The sequence below is a fragment of the Podarcis melisellensis genome, assembly GCF_964234715.1.
Source record: "Podarcis melisellensis genome assembly, chromosome: 3".
Lineage (NCBI taxonomy): Eukaryota > Metazoa > Chordata > Lepidosauria > Squamata > Lacertidae > Podarcis > Podarcis melisellensis.
Genome location: NC_138530.1, coordinates 12,290,567 through 12,312,176, shown reverse-complemented (window position 1 = coordinate 12,312,176; position 21,610 = coordinate 12,290,567). Strand labels below are relative to the sequence as shown.

General features: G+C 47.1%; 1 protein-coding gene across 3 annotated transcripts in view; it reads left to right on the top strand.

Moving 5' to 3' along the window:
• The window catches only part of SPTBN1 (spectrin beta, non-erythrocytic 1), a 218,559-nt gene that overhangs the window by 164,212 nt on the left and 32,737 nt on the right, over positions 1 to 21,610 (top strand). For all 3 annotated transcript variants that reach the window (XM_081903579.1, XM_081903577.1, XM_081903578.1), the window contains 9 exons: positions 67 to 204; positions 2,962 to 3,718; positions 4,864 to 5,066; positions 9,192 to 9,282; positions 12,956 to 13,102; positions 13,874 to 14,137; positions 15,476 to 15,700; positions 16,004 to 16,093; positions 17,330 to 17,608. In XM_081903579.1, the coding sequence (XP_081759705.1) occupies positions 67 to 204; positions 2,962 to 3,718; positions 4,864 to 5,066; positions 9,192 to 9,282; positions 12,956 to 13,102; positions 13,874 to 14,137; positions 15,476 to 15,700; positions 16,004 to 16,093; positions 17,330 to 17,608 (2,194 nt within the window). The remainder of the gene's footprint in view (positions 1 to 66; positions 205 to 2,961; positions 3,719 to 4,863; positions 5,067 to 9,191; positions 9,283 to 12,955; positions 13,103 to 13,873; positions 14,138 to 15,475; positions 15,701 to 16,003; positions 16,094 to 17,329; positions 17,609 to 21,610) is intronic.

Here is a 21,610-nt window from a genome sequence, read left to right as displayed (position 1 = left end):
CCTGATACTGCTTAGTTGTCGGCGCTCTGCTCATGCTTCCTATTCTTCTTTTGACCCCCTCTCTAGATTTGAAAGCTTAGAGCCGGAAATGAACAACCAGGCGTCACGGGTTGCTGTGGTGAACCAGATTGCGAGGCAGCTAATCCACAATGGCCATCCGGGCGAGAAGGAAATTAAGGCACAGCAAGATAAGCTGAACACAAGGTGGGTTCAGGGATGAATGCAGTACTGGTTCTTTCCTGCCTTTTATGTGGGGCAGCATTAGGACCCAACCCCCGTAGATCTGATGTCATTTTGTAGTGGTCTCCACCCCATTTCATAGAATCATAGCACTGTAGAGTTGGAAGGGACCCCCAAACCTAGCCCAACCCCCTGCAATGCAGGAATCTCACCTAAAGCATCCGTGACAGATTTTGTGTTGCTTAACTGGATTTGCTCTTGCAGATCAAGATGAGAAATTTATTTATTTACTGTACAGATTTATTATTATTTTATTATGTTTTAAACAGCAACATAAAAAGTGAAAATGTGAGTGGGGAAAAAAAAGGCACATTATAACACCATAAGAACCAACAATTACAATTCTATATACGTATGCTTATTTAATATATAAATATTATTATTATTATCCAAATACATTTCCAGTGGTAACTCGAGTTACACATGCCTCGGGTTACAAACGCTTCAGGTTACAAACTCCGCTAACCTGGAAGAGTTGCCTCAAGTTGTGAACTTTGCCCCAGGATGAGAACGGAAATCGTGTGCTGGCGGCGCAGAGGCAGCAAGAGGCCCCATTAGCAAAAGCACTCCTCTAGTTAAGAACAGTTTCAGGTTAAGAACGGACCTCCGGAACAAATTAAGTTCGTTACTAGAGGTACCACTGTATATCTTTTTTTAACCTCCTGTATTTTGTGTAAATGGGTTCCAATTTCATTATGAAAAGCCCCTGCAAAGTCTATAAGCTAGTGGTTTTCAACCAGTGTGCAATAGCACCCTGCAGTGCCTTGAATGATGATAAGGGGTTCCGCAGGCAACACTGACCTCTATCCAGTGGCGTAGCGTGGGTTGTCAGCACCCGGGGCAAGGCAAGTAATTTGCGCCCCCTAACGCGTGGATTTGCGCCCCCTAACCCTAACCCCCAGATGTTGCGCCCAGTGCGGCCGGCCCCCCCTGCACCCCCCACGCTATGCCACTGCCTCTATCCCTCTTTCCTTCCCTCCCTCCTCAGATGCCCTCTCGTGTCTCAGCCTCCCCAAGGCTTTCACAGCTGTTTGTTGCAGCAGCGCTGGCTGCAAGCTCCCCAGGTGAATGGTGTCTCTGGGACTGGCCAGGGGGTGCTTCCCAGGCCCCTGTGGGGCAGTGGGATGAAGCACCTCTTTTTAGGGTGGAGGAGAAGCTCAAAGACCAGGGGCAGCAGCTGCAGCTGCCCGGAGGACTCCCAAGGAGATGGGAGAGAAGAGGGAACCCTCCACAAGGGAGGGAGTTCCAAAAAGGGTGATGGGTAGCTGGCTCTGCAGGCAAGGGGTGACATAACCGGACTATTGAGCCCCACAGGGGTGCCGCAGAAAGAATGTACAGTGGTGCCTCGCAAGACGAAAAGAATCCGTTCCGCGAGTCTCTTCGTCTTGCGGTATTTTCGTCTTGCGAAGCAAGCCGCTTAGCGGATTAGCGCTATTAGTGGCTTAGCGGATCAGCTGATTAGCGGCTTAGCGGATCAGCTGATAAGTGGCTTAGTGGCTTAACGGATCAGCTGTTAAGCGACTTAGCGGATCAGCTGATAAGCGGCTTAGCGGATCAGCTGATAAGCGGCTTAGCGGATCAGCTGATAAGCGGCTTAGCGGCTTGGGAAAAGGGGGGGAGGAAAAAACCCCCCGCAGAAACTCGCAAGACATTTTCATCTTGTGAAGCAAGCCCATAGGAAATTCGTTTTGCGAAGCACCTCCAAAACGGAAAACCCTTTCGTCTAGCGGGTTTTCCGTCTTGCGAGGCATTCGTCTTGCGGGGCACCACTGTAGTTGGTCAAGGGAGCCATGGACCCAAAATGACTGAAAACCTCGTAAGTGGAAAGAGATTTATATACGGTGCTACCTCAGGCTAAGTACTTAATTCGGTCTGGAGGTCCGTTCTTAACCTGAAACTGTTCTTAACCTGAAGCACCACTTTAGCTAATGGGGCCTCCTGCTGCCGCCGCGCCGCCGGAGCATGATTTCTGTTCTCATCCTGAAGCAAAGTTCTTAACCTGAAGCACTATTTCTGGGTTAGCGGAGTCTGTAACCTGAAGCGTATGTAACCTGAAGCGTTTGTAACCCGAGGTACCACTCTACCACTTAATCTTAACTCAGGCGTCGGCAAGGTTTACCTTGCCTGGCCCGGTTCACTGCAGCGGAGATTCCTCTGTGGGCTGGAACGTGCGCACACATGAGCACGCGCGCCTGCGATTTTCCAGGGACGCAGAAGCGAGTCCCCACGCTGCGCCAGTTTAGTGCAGCGTGCGGGGGCTTGCCAAGCGGGCAGCTCAGTTTGGGGGCAGCTTGTGGGCTAGTTAAACAACCCCCTGTGGGCCGCTTGTGGCTCATTGGCCTTAGGTTGCAGACCCCTGTCTTAACTGCTTCAGAGTTAAGTTAACTGCTTCACACTGTTTAGAATTACAGCCATTAAAGTGGGGGAGCAAAGTTCCAAAATCAAAATGAGGAAAAGGGTCCGCCTGAGACTCTTCCAAGAATTGTTAGTTATTTTCTTTATTCAGATACTCTAGCAGTAATACTGCGGCCCAGTACACAATAAGAACATGACTTACAGTTCACCGATCAACAACTCCTGCTGTATGTCTTTAAACTTATTTGCGAGCTGAGGGAGCAGAGGTACCTCATGTACTAAAGAGCACATCTGGCAGATTGGGAAGGAGGAGCTGTGATAAATGTTATGCTTCTCCATCTTACCTCCTGTGTTTTTCTGTACAAGGTGGAGCCAGTTCAGAGAGCTCGTTGACGTGAAGAAAGAGGCCCTGCTCTCAGCCCTCAGTATCCAGAACTACCACCTTGAATGCAACGAAACCAAGTCGTGGATCAGGGAGAAGACAAAGGTTATTGAATCCACCCAAGAGCTTGGGAATGACCTGGCCGGCGTTATTGCTCTTCAGAGGAAGCTGACCGGGATGGAGCGCGATTTGGTCGCCATCGAGGCCAAGTTAAGCGACCTCCAGAAAGAAGCTGAAAAGTTGGAATCGGAGCACCCTGACCAAGCTCGGGCCATCCTGTCGAGGCTCGCCGAAATCAACGACGTTTGGGAAGAGATGAAGACGACCTTGAAGAACCGCGAGGAGTCCCTTGGGGAGGCCAGCAAGCTTCAGCAGTTCCTGCGCGACCTGGACGACTTCCAGTCTTGGCTGTCCCGCACCCAGACGGCCATTGCCTCGGAAGACATGCCGAACACGCTGACGGAGGCCGAGAAGCTGCTCACACAGCATGAGAACATCAAGAACGAGATCGACAATTACGAAGAGGACTATCAGAAGATGAGAGACATGGGCGAGATGGTGACCCAAGGGCAGACGGATGCTCAGTACATGTTCCTGCACCAGCGCCTGCAGGCCTTGGACACCGGATGGAACGAGCTGCACAAGATGTGGGAAAACCGGCAGAACCTTCTCTCCCAGTCCCATGCCTATCAGCTGTTCCTCAGAGACACAAAGCAAGCAGAAGCCTTCCTTAACAACCAGGTGGGTGGGTGGAACATTGCTTTGCAGGCAGAAGGGTCCAGGTTCATTTCCTGTATCCCCAGTCAAGGCTAGGAATGTCCCCTGCCTAAAACCCCAGACAGCCACTGCCAGTCAGAGTGGACAATGCTGAGTTAGATGGACTCAGTGTAAGGCCCTAGGCTCCTATGTACTATCTGACTAGCCTGTCAAAGGTCACGTAATATGAGCAATTCTGGGGCCTATTTGCCATGCATAGTGTCTGAAAGAGGTTTAAATCCCAGATCTAACCTTCCACTGTAAGTTATTTCCTCGTAGCAGCACCATAGCCGTCAACTTCTCCCTTTTCTTGTGAGGAATCCTATTTGGAATAAGGGAATTTCCCTTAAAAAAAAGGGAAACGTTGACAGCTATGAGCAGCACATATGTTTTGGTACCAGCAAAACTAATTTGGAATCTGGGCCCATGGTGTAGAGCTCAGAAAACTCAGGAAGCAGTTTCCTAATTGATCCTCAAGAGCTGCTTCACAGAACCATTTTCTTACAAATTCATCTTCTCAAGTTGATCTGTTGGCTGCATTCTCCAGACCATGGTTCAGGCTCCATCCCTGCCCCTTCCCTCTCTGGCATGCCTTAATAGAAGATGTCCTGGTTTCTCGGACCATAGTTTGCCATGAAGTTTGCCACAGTCACTAGACTGTGGTTTGAGTGAACCTAGCAAACCGCAGTTTGGTCCTGATTTCCAGTTCTGGTTTGGAGGGATCACGCAAACCACGGTTTGATGGTTCAGACTTAATAGCAAACCACAGTTTAAGGGAATCAGGAAGTCTTCTAAAAAGGCATGACAAAGAGTGGAGAAAGGGGAAGAAGGAAGGGAAGTTTGAATTTGACACTCGTTCCCAGTCATCTCTAAACTGTGTTCTGGAGGACTGGGAATAGAGCATCTGAATGTAACCAGTGATACGTGGCTTGGTTTTGTGAATGCTCTAACATACCCCATAAATATGTGAAGATGACTTGCCCGCTCTGGGCTCAACACAAATTTGTAAAGTTTTCCGGGAGGTGTTGTGCTGCTTCCTTGGCATACAATAGAGAATGCACAGAAGTGATATTTGTGCCAACAGAGTCACCGTTGGAAAGGCTTCACTATAGCTGTTTTAATCATTACAGGAATATGTTTTGGCACACACTGAAATGCCCACCACTTTGGAGGGGGCAGAAGCTGCAATCAAAAAACAGGAGGATTTCATGACCACAATGGATGCCAACGAGGAGAAGATCAACGCAGTTGTAGAGACCGGAAGGAGACTGGTTAGCGATGGCAACATCAACTCTGATAAGATCCAAGAGAAAGTGGACTCCATTGATGACAGGTAGACTTTGCTGAGAATATTTAGTGAGTCTTGGGCTCCCCATTTTCTTATTTGCATTTGCCTGTTTTTACAAAATGTACATGCGACTTTATATCCAGAAGTGGATCTATCCAGTGCACAATTAAACTATGGCTATCCAGGTTTACTTGACCAGTGTTACCAGGCCAGACCTTCCCTCAAGGGAAGTCCAGGACGAATGCCAGCTGTAGGCCCTGCTATGGTGCTGTGGCCCCGGCAGCTACCAAAGGGAGCAGGTACACATGCCCTTTATAATGCTTCTTGGGTTGTTCTAGAAAATGTTGGCTATGAAAGGCTCTCAGATTGCACCGTGAACAACAGACCATCTCGGCGCATAAGCCGTTGCTTCAGGACCGCTAATTGTAATGGGAGGTGTTGACAGATGCTATCAGCGCCACCTCATAATTGCACCCAACACATCTCCTGCACCGACTGTGCCTGCCAAGTCTGTCTAGACTTAGGAAGTTAGCCGTGAGCAGCGCACACACACACACACCCAGCCGCAGCGCTGTCTGTTAACCGTTGTCAGATAGAAGTGTGAGAGACACAGCAGGACGAAGGGTTGACATTGGTCCTTGAGGCTGCAGCACTCTGGGATGTCAGCTACCACGCCTCATCACTTGAGTAGCAAAGGCACATGTCTGCATGGAGAACATCCGAGGTTCTTCCTTGGGCATCTTTGTTTAGAGTAGGGATGAAGAGCCCAAGGGCCTCATTCCCTTCTGGGCAGCTGCTTGAGGGCCACCTGTCCTATGAGGGGGGGCGCCAGAGACAGAAGGCAGCAGAACAACAAGTGAAACTGGTTACCTTTTGGCAGTGGGCTAGTTCCTACACATGCTGAAATCTGGGGGGGGGGGGGTCAGATTTCAAGGACATATTCCAGCCAGGCAAAAAACACGGGGTGAGCCAGTGAGCAGTGTGGTCTGGGCAGTGTTCTGAAAGTCAGATAGAGGCCTGGAGAGCCAGATTTAGCAGCTGGGCCTGAGTTTTTCCAACCCCTGAGTAACCTTGGATAGCTGCTGCCCCAAATCAGGGGTGACACGCCTCTGAATACTGGCTACTTTTGATTACAAGTGGAAGAGTGGGAGTGGCCTCCGGGACCACATAACACTGGTCCTGAGAGATCTGCATTGGCTCCCAGTACGTTTCCGAGCACAGTTCAAAGTGTTGGTGCTGACCTTTAAAGCCCTAAACGGTCCTGGCCCAGTATACTTGGAGGAGCGTCTCCCTCCCCATCGTTCTGCCCGGACACTGAGATCCAGCGCTGAGGGCCTTCTGGCGGTTCCCTCATTGTGAGAAGTGAGTGAGGTTGCGGGGAACCAGACAGAGGGCCTTCTCGGTAGTGGCACCCACCCTGTGGAACGCCCTCCCAGCAGATGTCAAAGAGAAAAATAACTATCAAACTTTTAGAAGACATCTGAAGGCAGCCCTGTTTAGAGAAGTTTTTAATATGTAATGCTGTACTGTTTTTAACACTTATTGGGAGCCGCCCAGAGTGGCTGGGGAAACTCAGCCAGATGGGTGGGGTATAAATAAATTATTATTATTATTATTATTATTATTATTATTATTATTATTATTAGTGCAATTCCTCTCAGGTTGTGGGCTTCCCATAGGCATATCCAGTTGGTTGTTGTGGGATGCAGGATGCTTAGCTAGAGGGGCCTCTGGGTTGATCTGGCAAAGCTCTTTTTGTGCTCTTGGAGTTGCCAGTGCTCAATGAGATGGACCAGCGCTCTGTCTTGGTATAAGACTCCTTCCACCTGTGTTTCTCCCTCACAAAATGGCCGCCAAAATGAGGGAACCAGAAGGAAAGGGAGGCTCACAAAGCTTGCCACACCAGCCTTCGCCAACTTAGTGCCCTCCAGACATTTGGACGCCAACTCCCATCAGCCCCGGCTAGCATGGCCAATGACTGGGGATGATGGGAGTTGTAGTTCGGCAACACCTGAAAGATACCACTGTGGGTTGCCTCTGAATAGGGATGACCAACGTCTCCTGCGATGGAGCACAAGCCTTCTACAGCATCGCCAGCATGCAGTTTCAAGTTTGGGTTGCTCGTTTTAATGTTGTGACTGCGTCTGGAAAGACGTTAAGCTTTTTGGGGGGAAGCAACGACACATTTTTATGGATGTTTTGCTTTTTTAAAACCACAGCCTCCACTTACATAAGCCTAATCACCTGCAAGGCAATCTTAAGGCTGTTACTTTCTTTAGGGATTATAGAAACCGCTGGAGCTGGCCTTGGTGGAAGTAAGTTTATGGGGTGCTGAGTCATAGCAGTGACTTATTAAAGAGCCTTTGAGGAAAACTTGTCTTCTGTGAGAAAGCCTCGTAATGTGTAATGGGATCAGAAGGAGGCTTCAAGTTTGGTCAAAGCATGTTAACTTTAATGTGGTTTAAATAAAAAATAAAAGTTGGACCAATTTTTGCCCTGTACAACAGGAGAGAAATCCTAATTTGATTAGCGCAGGGGAAGCTGGCCCAGTCTCTGTGGCTAAATCCAATATAGCTCAAATGATGTACAGGAAATCGCATGACCACTGTCTGTAACCAGCATGGTTTTACAATCTAATGTTCTCTTCCCCTACAAAAAAAGGAGCGTGTGTAACCACATGGACCTCATATTTTCTTTCTAGAAGTGAAATGCCATTACAATGCAGCAGGTGAGAGTTTTGGAGCCTTGAACAGGGAAAGGGGCTGGTTTCAAATTCCTGCTCACTAGGTGGCCTTTGGCAAGGGACCATCTCTCTGCCTAGCTTGCTTCACTTCCTGCACATACAACGAGAGCCGGTGTAGCCAAGAGAGGAAGCTGCAAATCACAGAGTTCTGGGTTCAAATCTCACCAGAATTGAGAAGGCAGCCTTAGTTAGACAGGACACTCTCTGGGGCTCAACATGTCTTCAATTGCAGTGTAGCAGTAATAATATGGATATACAGGGCAGGGTTATTACTAGTAGAATAACGCCTGCAAACCTTCTGATGTTGGAGACCGCAATGTGCCTCTTGGGAACACTCTTCCCCATTTTCACAGGCTGAATAGAGAAGAGAGGAGTTGTAGTCTGAAACGTCTAGAACAGGCACGTCCAACAGGTAGATCATGATCTACCAGTAGATCATTGGACGTCTGTGGTAGATCACTGGTAAATCACTGGCTCCCCCTAAAGAAGCTCAACAACTTTGGCTCCCCTAAAAAAAGCTCAACATTTTTGCCCTGCACCCCCCAAAAGTGGGGCTTTCCTCCTCCCTAAAAAAAGCTCAACTTTGACCTGAACCCCCAAAAAAGGGGATAGATCACTGCCAGTTTATAACTGAGTAGATCACAGCCTCTTGGGAGTTGGTCACCCCCTAGACTACCTGAGGCTGTGTGTGTGTGTGTTTCTGGGTGTGTCTGGTTTTGCAAGGTGATCTTTGTGAGCTTCCTTGTACAGGGAAGTTTTCAGTGTTTGATGTTTTCTGGCGATTGTATATTTTGTTGGAAGCTGCCCAGAGTGGTTGGGGCAACGCAGTCAGGTGGGTGCCATATAAATAATAAAACAACCCCCTCCAATTCTGGTTTCAAAGCATAGGAAACTGCTGTGAGGAAATGTCGCCTACGCAAGAAGGGATCTTCTCTCAGTTGTGCCCCCCACTCAGCTCCTTTCTGAGGGGAAAGTATTTTGGCTGCCCAAAAACTATAGCTCCATTAGTAACGTTTCAAACTGCTGTCTCTCTTAAGGAGTGTAGGAATTTTTTTTTAGGAAATATGTATCTCATTTTTCCAGCATCCATAGTTCTGCAAACTGCTGCCGCTCCCCAGAACAGACCTTAAACACAAAGCCCCACCCTTTGTTGATGTCTCCTGCATTATTCTGGACGGACAACTCTCCATAATGCTTTGCTTCATTCTGTTGCGTGTGGGAAAAGTTCTGAGGCCTGCCATTGTGTCCTTCTTTTCAAGGAGTGTTGTCCCCGATTAGAGGATGTTTGGAGAGTCCAAAAGATTGGGAGATATGCTCAGAGCTGCAACAGAGCTTCCATTCAGGCAGCGTATAATAATCAAAACCACAAAAGTCCTCCAGAGTTTCCACATTTTAAGAAGTTCCTTCCTTGTTTTTGTTTTCAACAGGCATAAGAAGAACCGGGAAGTGGCCAGCGAGCTTCTGATGAGATTAAAAGACAACAGAGATCTTCAAAAGTTTCTTCAGGATTGCCAAGAGGTAAGGTGTTTTTTTTTTTGTTTTTTTTGAGGGAAAAGAATATTTGGCAAGAAAGGCCCCTCATATTCTCCTTGAACAAAGCTGGCTTAGAATCACGCTCTTTCTCTTTGGGTTTCCATTTGTCTCTCATCTCTGATCCATTAACTTATAATAGATAAGAGGCGTCATCCCTGAAGCAATTGATTACCTACCCTCTAATGGCAGCTAGTTATTAGAGGATTTCCCCGCCTACATTTTTCGTTAGCAGTTAAAGGAATTTTGTCTCTTTTTATTTTTAAAAATGGGATATTGTCCACCCTATGGACTTGATCCTGGAGATTAGGTGTTGTTGTTTAGTCGTGTCCGACTCTTCGTGACCCCATGGACCAGAGCACGCCAGGCACTTCTGTCTTCCATTGCCTCCCGCAGTTTGGTCAAACTCATACTGGTAGCTTCGAGAACACTGTCCAACCATCTTGTCCTCTGTCATCCCCTTCTCGTTGTGCCCTCCATCTTTTCCAACATCAGGGTCTTTTCCAGGGAGTCTTCTCTTCTCATGAGGTGGCCAAAGTATTGGAGTCTCAGCTTCAGGATCTATCCTTCCAGTGAGCACTCAGGGCTGATTTCCTTCAGAATGGTTCGGTTTGATCTTCTTGCAGTCCATGGGACTCTCAAGAGTCTCCTCCAGCACCATAATTCAAAAGCATCAATTCTTCAGTGATCAGCCTTCTTTATGGTCCAGCTCTCACTTCCATACATCGCTACTGGGAAAACCATAGCTTTTACTATATGGACCTTTGTTGGCAAGGTGATGTCTCTACTTTTTAAGATGCTGTCTAGGTGGTAAAGGGTAAAACAAAAATTCCAGATGGACATGATGTAATGTGAATCCCCCTACCCCCTGCCGCTCTGTTCATGGAAAAGAAACCTGTGTATGGCAGAATGCAAAGTCCACAGGGGACTAGTTTCTTGTTGTCTCACTTTGTTAAGAAAATCCACATGCATTTTTCATTCAGATCGAAGAGAGTCTTCTGGTGTATTGCCCAGAAAGGAGAGAAATTTCATGAGAAGCAGCCCCAGTAAGCCAGAGGGCTGCAGGGAAATCCCACCCTCCCCATTGCACCCCACACCTCTTTCCCAGGGTGGGGCTGGAAAAGGCTTTAATCTGTCTGAGATCTTGACAGCTGCCTCCTGCTGAGAGTTGACAGTGCAGGCTGGGTGGAATAGCATGAGGCAGCTCTCTGTGATCGTAGAATACGAGTCGTCCAGACCTTTCAGAGCCTGGGACAGACGGGACAAAGGGTAGAAGAGAAGGAATGGTTCAATCCCTGGCATCTCCCAGTCGAGCTGAGAATGTCTCCTGCTGTCAGGGCAGGTGTTGGGAGCAGGCCAGCAATAAATCATAAGGCGCCCGTGAGGTTAAGGCTTTGTTCAAAGAAACACAGCGGCTCAGGCCTAGTGAGCACAGCAAGTCTTCCTGATAGATCTTGCCCAAACGAGGAAGGTCTCTTGTCTTCCCACAGCTCTCTTAAGTCACCTAGTCCCCCAGTTCCTTCCCAAGCAATCTGAGACCCAGACACCTTGTCTGTCTTTGCTCCACCCTCTTCATACCTTTTTGGGTTCTGGGAGACCAAGCGGATGGGGGAGACAGCCTGGCTTCTCCACCAGCCTGCCTCTGCCTCTTGGCCCCTCTCCTCTTCAACCTCTGCTTCTGCCTCCGAGTCTGAACTGCCCTCTGCCACAGCCTCTTCCTGCTCACTAAACCCTATTACCTCTTCAGCTTCCAGCACCTACTCCCTCTGGTCACTCATCGTCATCCCACCACCAATCCCCTAGCTCTGAGCTTTCTTCCCCTGGGGTTTCCTTTCCCCAGCTGGCACCTCCCACCGCTTCTTGGCATCCAGCCAGTCTGTGACATCTGCCTGCAACCTCGAAGAGCCACTGTCAGTCGGCATAGACTGCACTAAGCTAGCTGAGCCAGTGGCCTGACTTAGTGTGAGCTTCCTATGCTCTTATCTCATGATGTTCCAGGACAGGAGCCTGAGAAAGCATCTTTCCATAGGTCAGGATAATATGGCACCCAGTAGGAACATGTTGCTGCCCTGGGGACAGAGGCCCCAGCAGGAAACTCCTTGGTCCATGAACAGGCCTCTTTGTTATCTTCCTCTGAAAGGCAGATTCTTCTAATTCCGGAACATTTCCCCTTTTATTGCCGCCCTTAACGAGCCTTTTATGAAGTGACCTTTGCAAATGTTCGTGAATGAATGAAAAATGCCCTTTGTCGGCCAAAGCCAGGGGCGGCTGGGCTCGCCATCCTGCTCCGCTCTGCCCGCCTTAGGCGAGGTCCTCTCTGTGTGGGAGACTTCTGCTGCAAGCAGCAAACTGTGCACATATTTTCCTGTTGGGGCAGTTGGCTGGAGAGATGCAGAGCACACTGCTTTTTCTAAACACGCCACATGCTTTCCTTAACCTTAAAATGGGAAGAACAGCCAACGGGTTTGGGGCCTTCTGATCTGGGCTAGGTTCGTTGGCAATAGCAGGTGGTCAGCAGCCCCAGGCAAAGGCAAGAGCCAGTGTGGTGTAGTGGTTAAGAGCGGTAGACTCCTAATCTGGTGAACTGAGTTCGCTTCCCCGCTCCTCCACATGCAGCTGCTGGGTGACCTTGGACTAGTCACACTTCTCTGACGTCTCTCAGCCCCACTCACCTCACAAAGTGTTTGTTGTGGGGGAGGAAAGGAAAGGAGAATGTTAGCCGCTTTGAGACTCCTTCGGGTAGTGATAAAGCGGGATATCAAATCCAAACAATTCTTCAAGAGCTGTGGCTTTCTTGTATTGAACTTAATGCAAGGATGCCCAATACATCTCGTGCTGAATGCTAGTAAATGTGTAGACCGTCTTACGTTGGGTCAAGCCACTGGTCCACCTAGTACTACCTACTCCAGCCTCCACCAAGACTGGTTATGTTTTACCTTCACTGTTGGAGGCAACATGCCTCTGGGTATCAGTTGTTGGGCATCACGAGTGGTAAAAGTGCTGTTGCATTCGGGGCCTACTTTTGGGCTTCCCATTGGCAATCGGTTGGCCACTATGAAGACAGAATGGGCCATTATCTTGATCCAGCAGACTCTTCCTACATATGCTTCAAATGTATAGTACGTATGCAGCCAATATCTGCAGTGGGGAGACTACTCTACCTGTGTCGGTTGCCCACCAGTTTAGCATCCTGGTGAATCTCAGAGTTTTAATCATCCTTGGGTCCCCAGGTGTTTATAGATTACAACTCACACCATCTCTAGCAAAGTTAGCCAATGGCCAGGGAGGATGGAAGCTGTGGTCCAATAACACCAAGGGACCCAACTTATGCAGAGATCCTATGTGAGTGGGGAAGATGACCCACGGCAAACGTTCACCCTCCAACACAAGGAGGATGGTGGAGACAGACATGGCGGTGCAACAGAGGTAGCAGAGTCACCATGCTTATCCCCAACTCTCCATCGCAGGAGAGGCATAACACCCAAGGAAGGTCGCTGCATTCTGTCATTCCCTTTCCACTCAGAGCAACAAGAACGATGGGAACAAATCATCTTCTTCTTAGAGGAGGGGAGGGTTATATGGTTGGAGGAGCCGCCCCGAGGCATCTGCAGCCACAACACAAAAAATACCCCTCTTCTTCTTCTCCCCTTCCCTCCCACAGCTGTCGCTCTGGATTAATGAGAAGATGCTTACAGCGCAGGACATGTCTTATGATGAAGCGAGGAACCTGCACAGCAAATGGTTGAAACACCAGGCCTTCATGGCAGAACTTGGTTCCAACAAAGAATGGCTTGACAAAATTGAAAAGGTGAGCGCGTGTGGGGGAAAAGCTGTGTGAAAGCCCACAAGATGTCCAAGGAACTGTCTCTGAGGTGCCTGCTGTTTGTTTGTTTGTTTGTTTTTAAATGCTCGTTTTATGCTTCAGAGCATTTGGCTTTTGAGACACACGGCGCCATTTTGACTGCCAAGCCTTTGGGTTAATATTAGTTTGATGTGGCATAAGAATTCCTCCCGAATGTGTCGAGGCGGCGCTGTGAATTTGTACAATTTCTTCTGTTGTGCACAAAGTGTTTTGAAATCTTCACCGTACTTGCCTGCGGTTACCTTGTGAGAGCAGTGACAGTGAGCTCCGTTTTTCACCTGGGCAGCTAAAGGCTGGTGTTTTAATGCATATATAGGATCCAGGCTACTATACTCAGGGATGTTTCCAGACTGCAGTGAGGCCTAGCTGATTTAGTAAGAAAAGAATGCCAGCTTTGGGCTTTAAAGTCCTTGGCTCAAGTCTCATCCCAATCAGGAATCCCCTCAGTCACCGCAAAACAGCTGTCCTCTCAGCTTTCCCTCCAGCCATTAATGTAGAGAGAATGACGTCTACCTGCTTCACAAATCTGCTCTTTGAATCAGCGAGGTAACAGCTGATTCATGTTATTTTTTAAAAAACTGGTTTTTAATTTCAAGTGACAAAACATGCCCTTAGTTGTTATACAGAAAAGAAAGAAAGAAACATTAACATCCACTTGTTTCTGGTCCCCAGGCTGTTCTAACCCACAAAGCTTAAAGGGTTTCTGTTCGTTTGCAGGAAGGGATGCAGCTCATTGCTGAGAAACCCGAAACGGAGGGAATCGTGAAAGAGAAGCTGACGAGTCTGCACCATATGTGGGAAGTGCTTGAAAGCACCACCCAGACGAAAGCCCAGCGGCTTTTTGATGCCAACAAGGCTGAGCTGTTCACCCAGAGCTGCGCTGACTTGGATAAGTGGCTGAATGGCTTGGAAAGCCAGATTCAGTCAGACGACTACGGCAAGGACCTCACCAGCGTCAATATTCTGCTGAAGAAGCAACAGGTGAAGTGATCGGAGCAGCTTCTTTCAGCAAGGAGAGGTGGTTGGAGATAGAGAAAGATATGAATATATGCATTTCCTTGTTTCTAAAATTAAAGTTACAGATAGGTAGCCGTGTTGGTCTGCCATAGTCAAAACAAAAAAAATTCCTTCCAGTAGCACCTTAAAGACCAACTAAGTTAGTTCTTGGTATGAGCTTTCGTGTGCATGCACACTTCTTCAGATACACACTGTGTATCTGTGTATCTGAAGAAGTGTGCATGCACACGAAAGCTCATACCAAGAACTAACTTAGTTGGTCTTTAAGGTGCTACTGGAAGGAATTTTTTTTGTTCTAAAATTAAAATTACACAACTGCCTTTCCAAACACCGAGCATGCAAGGTGGCTGAAATCCCTCACTCTTGAAGCCATTATTATTATTATTATTATTATTATTATTATTATTATTATTATTACCTCGTACCTACAGGACCGCCTCTCCTGGTATGTCCCACGGAGGACCTTACGGTCTTCAAACAAAAACATCTTGGAGGTCCCAGGCCTCAGGGAGGTTAGGCGCCTCAACCAGAGCCAGGGCTTTTTCGGCCGTGGCCCCAATCTGGTGGAACGCTCTTTCACAAGAGATTAGGGTCCTGTTGGTCTTGACATCTTTCCACAGGGCCTGCAAGACAGAGCTGTTTCACAAGGCCTTTGGTCAGGGCACAGCCTGACCCCCTCCTTTGGCAGTCCTCACAGAACTCTAGCCCAATGGTTGCCATTAATTTGATTTAAACTGATTTTATAATGAAATGATTTTAGAATGTTGTATTATTTTACTGTTGTTAGCCGCTCTGAGCCCAGCTTCGGCTGGGGAGGGCAGGATATAAATAAATTATTATTATTATTATTATTATTATTATTATTATTATTATTACTGCTACTACTACCTATTTACTTGCCCTTCACCCTAAGGTCTCAATGCAGGTTGCAACATTAAAATACGAAATTGAAACACAGAATATGTAACATAACAACAACAGGTATCTGAAGAAGTATGCATGCACACGAAAGCTTATACCCAGAACAAACTTAGTTGGTCTCTAAGGTGCTACTGGACAATTTTTTAATTTATTATAACAACAACAACACACTTTCCTAGTAGTACAACCTTCTCCCACCAGGTGCCCTCTTGATGTTTTGGGCTACACTCCTTCACAGCCCCTCAAGTTGATTGGGGCTGATGGAAGCTGGAGTCAAACAACTTCCAAAGAGCATCAGGTTGGGGAAGGTTGCTGCAGCACAGCATCGCACTGGAAGAGAATGGCTAGTGAACATGTATATTCCTCTCCCTGCCATTTTAGATGCTTGAGAACCAAATGGACGTCCGTAAGAAAGAGATCGAGGAGCTGCAAAGCCAAGCCCAGGCTCTGAGCCAGGAGGGCAAGAGTGCCGACGAAGTTGACAGCAAACGCTTCATCGTGGAGAAGAAGTTTGTGGAGCTGCTGGAACCCTTGACCGAGAGGAAAGCCCATCTGCTGGCCTCCAAGGAGATCCACCAGTTCAACCGGGATGTGGAGGACGAAATTGTGAGTTTCAAAGTTCTTCCAAGGTCCACTTGCTGAGAAAGCAGATGGAGAGAAGTTTCTCCCATAGTAATGGAACCTGATTTCACCCAATGAAATTGAGTGGCGGGAGATTCTAGGCAGACAGAAGCAAGTTCTTCTTTATGCAGCACATAATTTGCACCCACCAAGTTAAAAGGAGATGAGATTCATAGAGGATAAGATCACCAGGGGCTACTAGCTGCAATGGTTGGGTCTGCCTGTTACCCTTCATTTCCCGTGGATATACCATTGAGTTACTTTGCCATCTTATTTCCTTCCTTCTAGTTGTGGGTTGGAGAGAGGATGCCCATTGCCACATCGACAGATCATGGGCACAACCTCCAGACTGTACAGTTGCTCATTAAGAAGAATCAGGTAAGTGGCTAAACCTGCCTGGATCCAAAGTAGTACAGTGATTCCCAAATGGGCAGACGATCAAGGGAGGCCTTTAGGCATGCTTTCTCTCACAATACTAGGGATCACCCAACAAAGTAGAGCAGGTGGATAGACGAAAAGAAGTACTTGTATCACTTTGACCCACAAACACGCAAGTGGAGCCCAGAAAGCACATTTGTCATTTTTGAAATCTCCCTACCCCTACCTCCTAGTCTTTAGTGTACACCTTGCATTGTGGTCAGATTTGGCAGAAGTGTTGTGCCCTTTTTACAGACTGTGAGACCGGTGGTATAGAGATATCACCCAGATCTCACCTAAGACATCAGTGGCAATGCCAGAAGTTGAATCCTCTCTTCCCAATGTCCCTCCAGGATGGATGGTGGTGGCTGTGATCAAGTGTATTACCCACCCCTCACCAACAGGTCCCAGGGCTGGTGGCAACAATTTAAAATTCAGAATTAAAAACAGTTAAAACAATTTAAGTCACAGAAGGAGGGTGGGTCCTAAAAACATACATTTCAGGTGTCAAAAGGCCAGGGTAAAGAGATTCGGTTAAAACAACCTGCTCTATAGGTTAAGCTTGTCATTATGTTCTCCTGCATGCAGACTCTACTGCCATGGACAGCGGGTGTTGAAACTCAAGGGATGGCACCTTGGCACCATTTATGTGGAAAGACAGAGTGCAAATATAAATAACGAGTCTCTGGTCCCAACATACATCTTATTAAATATTAAATCAGAGTTTCCCAACCTGGGGTCGCCATCTTGTTTTTTTGGACTACAATTCCCATCATCCCTAGCCAGCAGGACCAGTGGTCAGGGATGATGGGAATTGTAGTCCAAAAACAGCTGGGGACCCAAGCTTGGAAAACCCTGTATTAAAGGATAACACTGTAAGATGCAAAAGTCACCCTGGAGATACCAGTCTCTGTGGCGAGTGTAACATAAAGGCCCAAAGGCCTTCAAGTTGTCATCTCGTTGCCTTCCCTGTAGTAGTAATGAGTCCTTTCGCCCGCTGAAATTTATGCCGCTGGGCCAAAATGACTGATGGAAGCACAGGTACCGTCAGAACATTTTGTGCACTCGATTTCTCTCAAATTCTCTCACACAGCATTCTGGGAGTCTGCCCTCCTGGCTGACTTCCCGTTGTCTTTCTTTCCAAAGTGTTTGTTCGATGAGCTATTTCCAACCCGAGTGTTGAATTTCCCACATTAGACACTTCAGAAGGAAATCCAGGGGCACCAGCCTCGCATCGACGACATTTTCGAGAGGAGCCAAAACATCATTACAGACAGCAGCCTTAATGCCGAAGCAATCCAGCAGCGGCTGGCAGACTTGCAGCAGCTGTGGAGCCTCCTGATAGAGGAGACGGAGAAACGCCACAAGCGCCTTGAGGAGTCCCACAAAGCCCAGCAGTACTACTTTGACGCCGCGGAGGCCGAAGCCTGGATGAGCGAACAGGAACTCTACATGATGTCAGAAGAGAAGGCCAAGGTAAGTTGGCATCCATGTAGACGCGGCCTATGGGCACCAGGGGACATCCACACTATTGGTTTATGCCAGTTTGGAAACCAGGCTAATTGACATGGCTTCGAAGGACTCTGGGAACTGCCATTTTATGAGGGGTGCTGCAATTTTGTTGCCAGATATCCCATATACCCTTCATAGAGCTATGGGCTCCAATGGTCCTTAGGACTGGTTCAACATAGGCATGTACTGTCAATTTGATTTCTGTACACTTGATTAGAAGCACACATTGCAACCATGTTCTCTCATATAATAATGATAATAATTTATTATTTACACCCCACCCATCGGGCTGGGTTTGCCCAGCCACTCTGGGCAGCTTCCAACATAATAAAACATGATCATAGATCAAACCTCCCTAAACAGGGCTGCCTTCAGATGCCTTCTCAAAGTCAGATAGTTGTTTATTTCCTTGACATCTGATGGGAGGGCGTTCCACAGGGCGGGCACCACCACCGAGAAGGCCCTCTGCCAGTCCCCTGTAACCTCACTTCTCACAGGGAGAGCACCACTAGAAGGCCCTCGGAGCTGGACCTCAGCTTCCTGGCTGAGCGATGGGGGTGGAGACGCTCCTTCAGGTATACTTGCATGTATGATTGGGTTATGTGACACCACAAACACAACATACCATCTCAAACACAGTGCCTTGGGGTGGAGTTAGTTCAGTTACCTCAGTCATCAAGTGTACAGCAATCTAATGCAGGAAAACTCAACGGATATACAGGCAGCTCCCCACTTAAGGCGCATTTGACTCACTCACGACCAAATCTTTGTGTGGCACTAGGAAATAAAGAAATAAATTTGATTTAAACGGCGAAAAGGTGCGAAAATGGCAAAAGCGGCTCAAATACGATCTCAAAAACTGCAAAAGTGGTTCAAAAAGAGAAGGGAAAATGCCTAATAAGGGTTGCTGGGTTTTCCAAGGGCTTCTAGAGGTTTAGAAGGTGTTTATACTGGTTTTTAGATGGTGTTCCCTACCATACCCTCGTACCTACGGGACCGCCTCTCCTGGTATGTCCCACAGAGAGGTTAGGCTGGCCTCAACTAGAGCCAGGGCTTTCTCGGCCACGGCTCCAATCTGGTGGAACGCTCTGTCACAAGAAACTAGGGCCCTGCGGGACCTGACATTTTTCTGCAGGGCCTGCAAGACAGCACTGTTCCCCACAGGCCTCTGGCAATCTGCACAGAATTTTGCTTGATGGTTGCCATTAATTTGATCTTAATTTGATTTTAATTAATTTTATAATGAATGTTTTTAGAATGTTGGACTATTTTGATTGTTGTTAGCCGCCCTGAGCCCAGCCTCGGCTGGGGAGGGCGGGATATAAATAAAAATTATTATTATTATTATTATTATTATTATTATTATTATTATACGTGATTTTACTTACATATGCGGTCTCTGGGAAGTTGTGGACGCTCCTTCCTTGGAGGTTAGTAAGCAGTGGTTGGATGGCCATCTGTCATGGATGATTTAGCTGAGTTTTCTGCATTGCATCATGTTGGTCTAGAATGACCATTTGAGTCCCTTCCAACTCTACATTTCTATTATTCTACCGCCCCAAACCAATTGGGGTCCCATATCTTTTTATGAAATCCTCCCCAGAGAGTTGCCGAGGGAGACAGAGATAAATGAGTAAGAGTTATTGCCCAGCAGAAATCACTTTCAGGTTCTATAAATCATTTGGCTGGTGGAGAAGTTTAATGCTTTGGCGCAGTCCTAAGCATCATTTAGCCCAGAATCCATCTTCCAGTAGTCGGTGCCTGTTTCTATTTTTGCTGCTTTGATTGAAAGGTTCAATTTTTCCACATTTCTATTTCTCTCTCTGTGTCCCCCCCCCTTTCTGTGGAAAGTCTGACGTCATTTATGTTTAATGACACAGAAATATCCAGCAAGAACTGCTACCCAGACACAGTCAGAACATGTCAAGGTTCTGTGAGTTTACGAAATACAGCTACAGGAAAACAGTGCGATTGCACAGGGTAGCTGGAGTGAACCAGCAGATACCTGTAATTTCTTCCCCCAAACTCTTGTGCTTCTCAGTGCGCGCTTGCTGAAGTCGGTTTTAGAACATGATTGAACCACTTAAGAGAAATCAAGCCACATCTTCTTCCTTCGCTGCCCCGTCTCTTATATGCTTTATATGCTGTGGATTCTCAGGTTTTTATTGGGGTGGAGCAAGAAGGCCCTTTTTTCTAGCCCTAGTTTGTGAACACCTTTTTCAAACAAACAAACAAAATATCCCAGGTTTGTTTATACAGTCGTACCTTGAATACCAAACACTTTGGTACTTGGACGTTTTGGCTCCCGAACTCCCCAAACTCGGAAGTGATTGTTCCAGTTTGCAAACGTTCTTTGGAACCTGAACATCCGACTGGGCTTCCACGGCTTCCAATTGGCTGCAGCAGCTTCCTGCAGCCAATCGGAGGCTGCGCTTTGGTTTCCAAACGTTTTGGAAGTTGAACGGACTTCCAGAATGGATTCCATTCGACTTCTAAGGTACGACTGTATTTTAACTCCTCTACTTGGTTCACGTTGATTTGCTTTGGTTATAGGTCATATTATAATTGCGACCTAACCTGGTGCTATCAGCTAATTCACAACCTGTCCTGTCTTTTCTTTTTCAGAATAATTTTTATTAAATTTCCCATTTTACAATTTCAAATAAACATTTTACAAACTTTAAAATATCCAATGACTTCCCTTCTTCTCTTTCCATGGTTCATTTTACCCATCCTACATCCCTGCATATTTTACTATAACCATTCAAATCAATTTCCCACTTTTACATCCATCAAAAAATATTTACTCTGTTGAATTTATCTTAATGCTGCTAGCATTTTCAACTGTATACAATTATTTCCCACATATTCAATAAATGTTTTCCAAACTTCTTTAAACGTATGTTCTTCTTGCTCTCTTATTCTATATGTTAAATCTGCAAGTTGCTTATATTCATAAGTTGTCAAGCTTATTTAGTTGGGACCTCACTCACTTTCCATTTTTGGGCTAACAAAACATGGGCCACGGTAGTTGAATACATAAATAACCTTTTCTAACACCTGGGAATTTCAGTCTGAGTTATCCCCAACAAAAAGGAATCTGGCTTTTGGGGGGAAAGTAGTTTCAAACATTTCCCCCCAATTCATTATAAATCATTTCCCAATACCTTTTTACATGTCCACCACATGTGGAGGAACATTCTCTCCACTCCCTTGCACTTCCAACACTTATCTGATTCTGTTTTATAAATCTTAGCCAGCCAATTCACAACCTGTCTTTTGGCTTGGACCCGTTTCCTTGTGTTTGCTTTTTTCCCCAGTGGCTTATATCTTTTCTGGAGCTTTCAGCCATTTCGTTTGGATAGATGCCCCTCTTTTTCAACTTCCTAAAGTCAGGAAAGGGAGCTTGTAGCCTGATTTGAAACGCCTGCGTTGAAAAGATCAGGATGCTGAAGGTGTTAGATAGAGCCTTTGGCCTGGTACAGCAAAACTCTTCTCATGTTCTTACCTCCTTAAGTAATTTAAGGCAGTCAGGAGGTGGCCCAGCCTTTTGGCACATATGCCACCTGTCAGGCCCAGAGTGCCGCTCAAACAGGAGTGGCTTGCCCAGTGAAGTTGCGCTGCATTGCAATAGCCTCCGGGTAGCAGTGTCGCTCCTGTTTACCAGAAGGTGGGGGGAGCTTGGCAGAGGCATGGTCAGGACAGGAAAGAGATACCAGTCAGAGTGCCAGACTGGCTCTGCTGGTGCATCTGTGCCACCCTGACCTTGCCACTGCCTCTCCCAGTAAGTGGCACTGATGCTGCTGCCAGGAGGCTATTCTTGTATCTTCACTCTGCCCCCAGCCTCACCTGGAGTACTGTGTCCAGTTCTGGGCACCACAGTTCAAGAAGGACACTGACAAACTGGAACGTGTCCAGAGGAGGGCAACCAAAATGGTCAAAGGCCTGGAAACGATGCCTTATGAG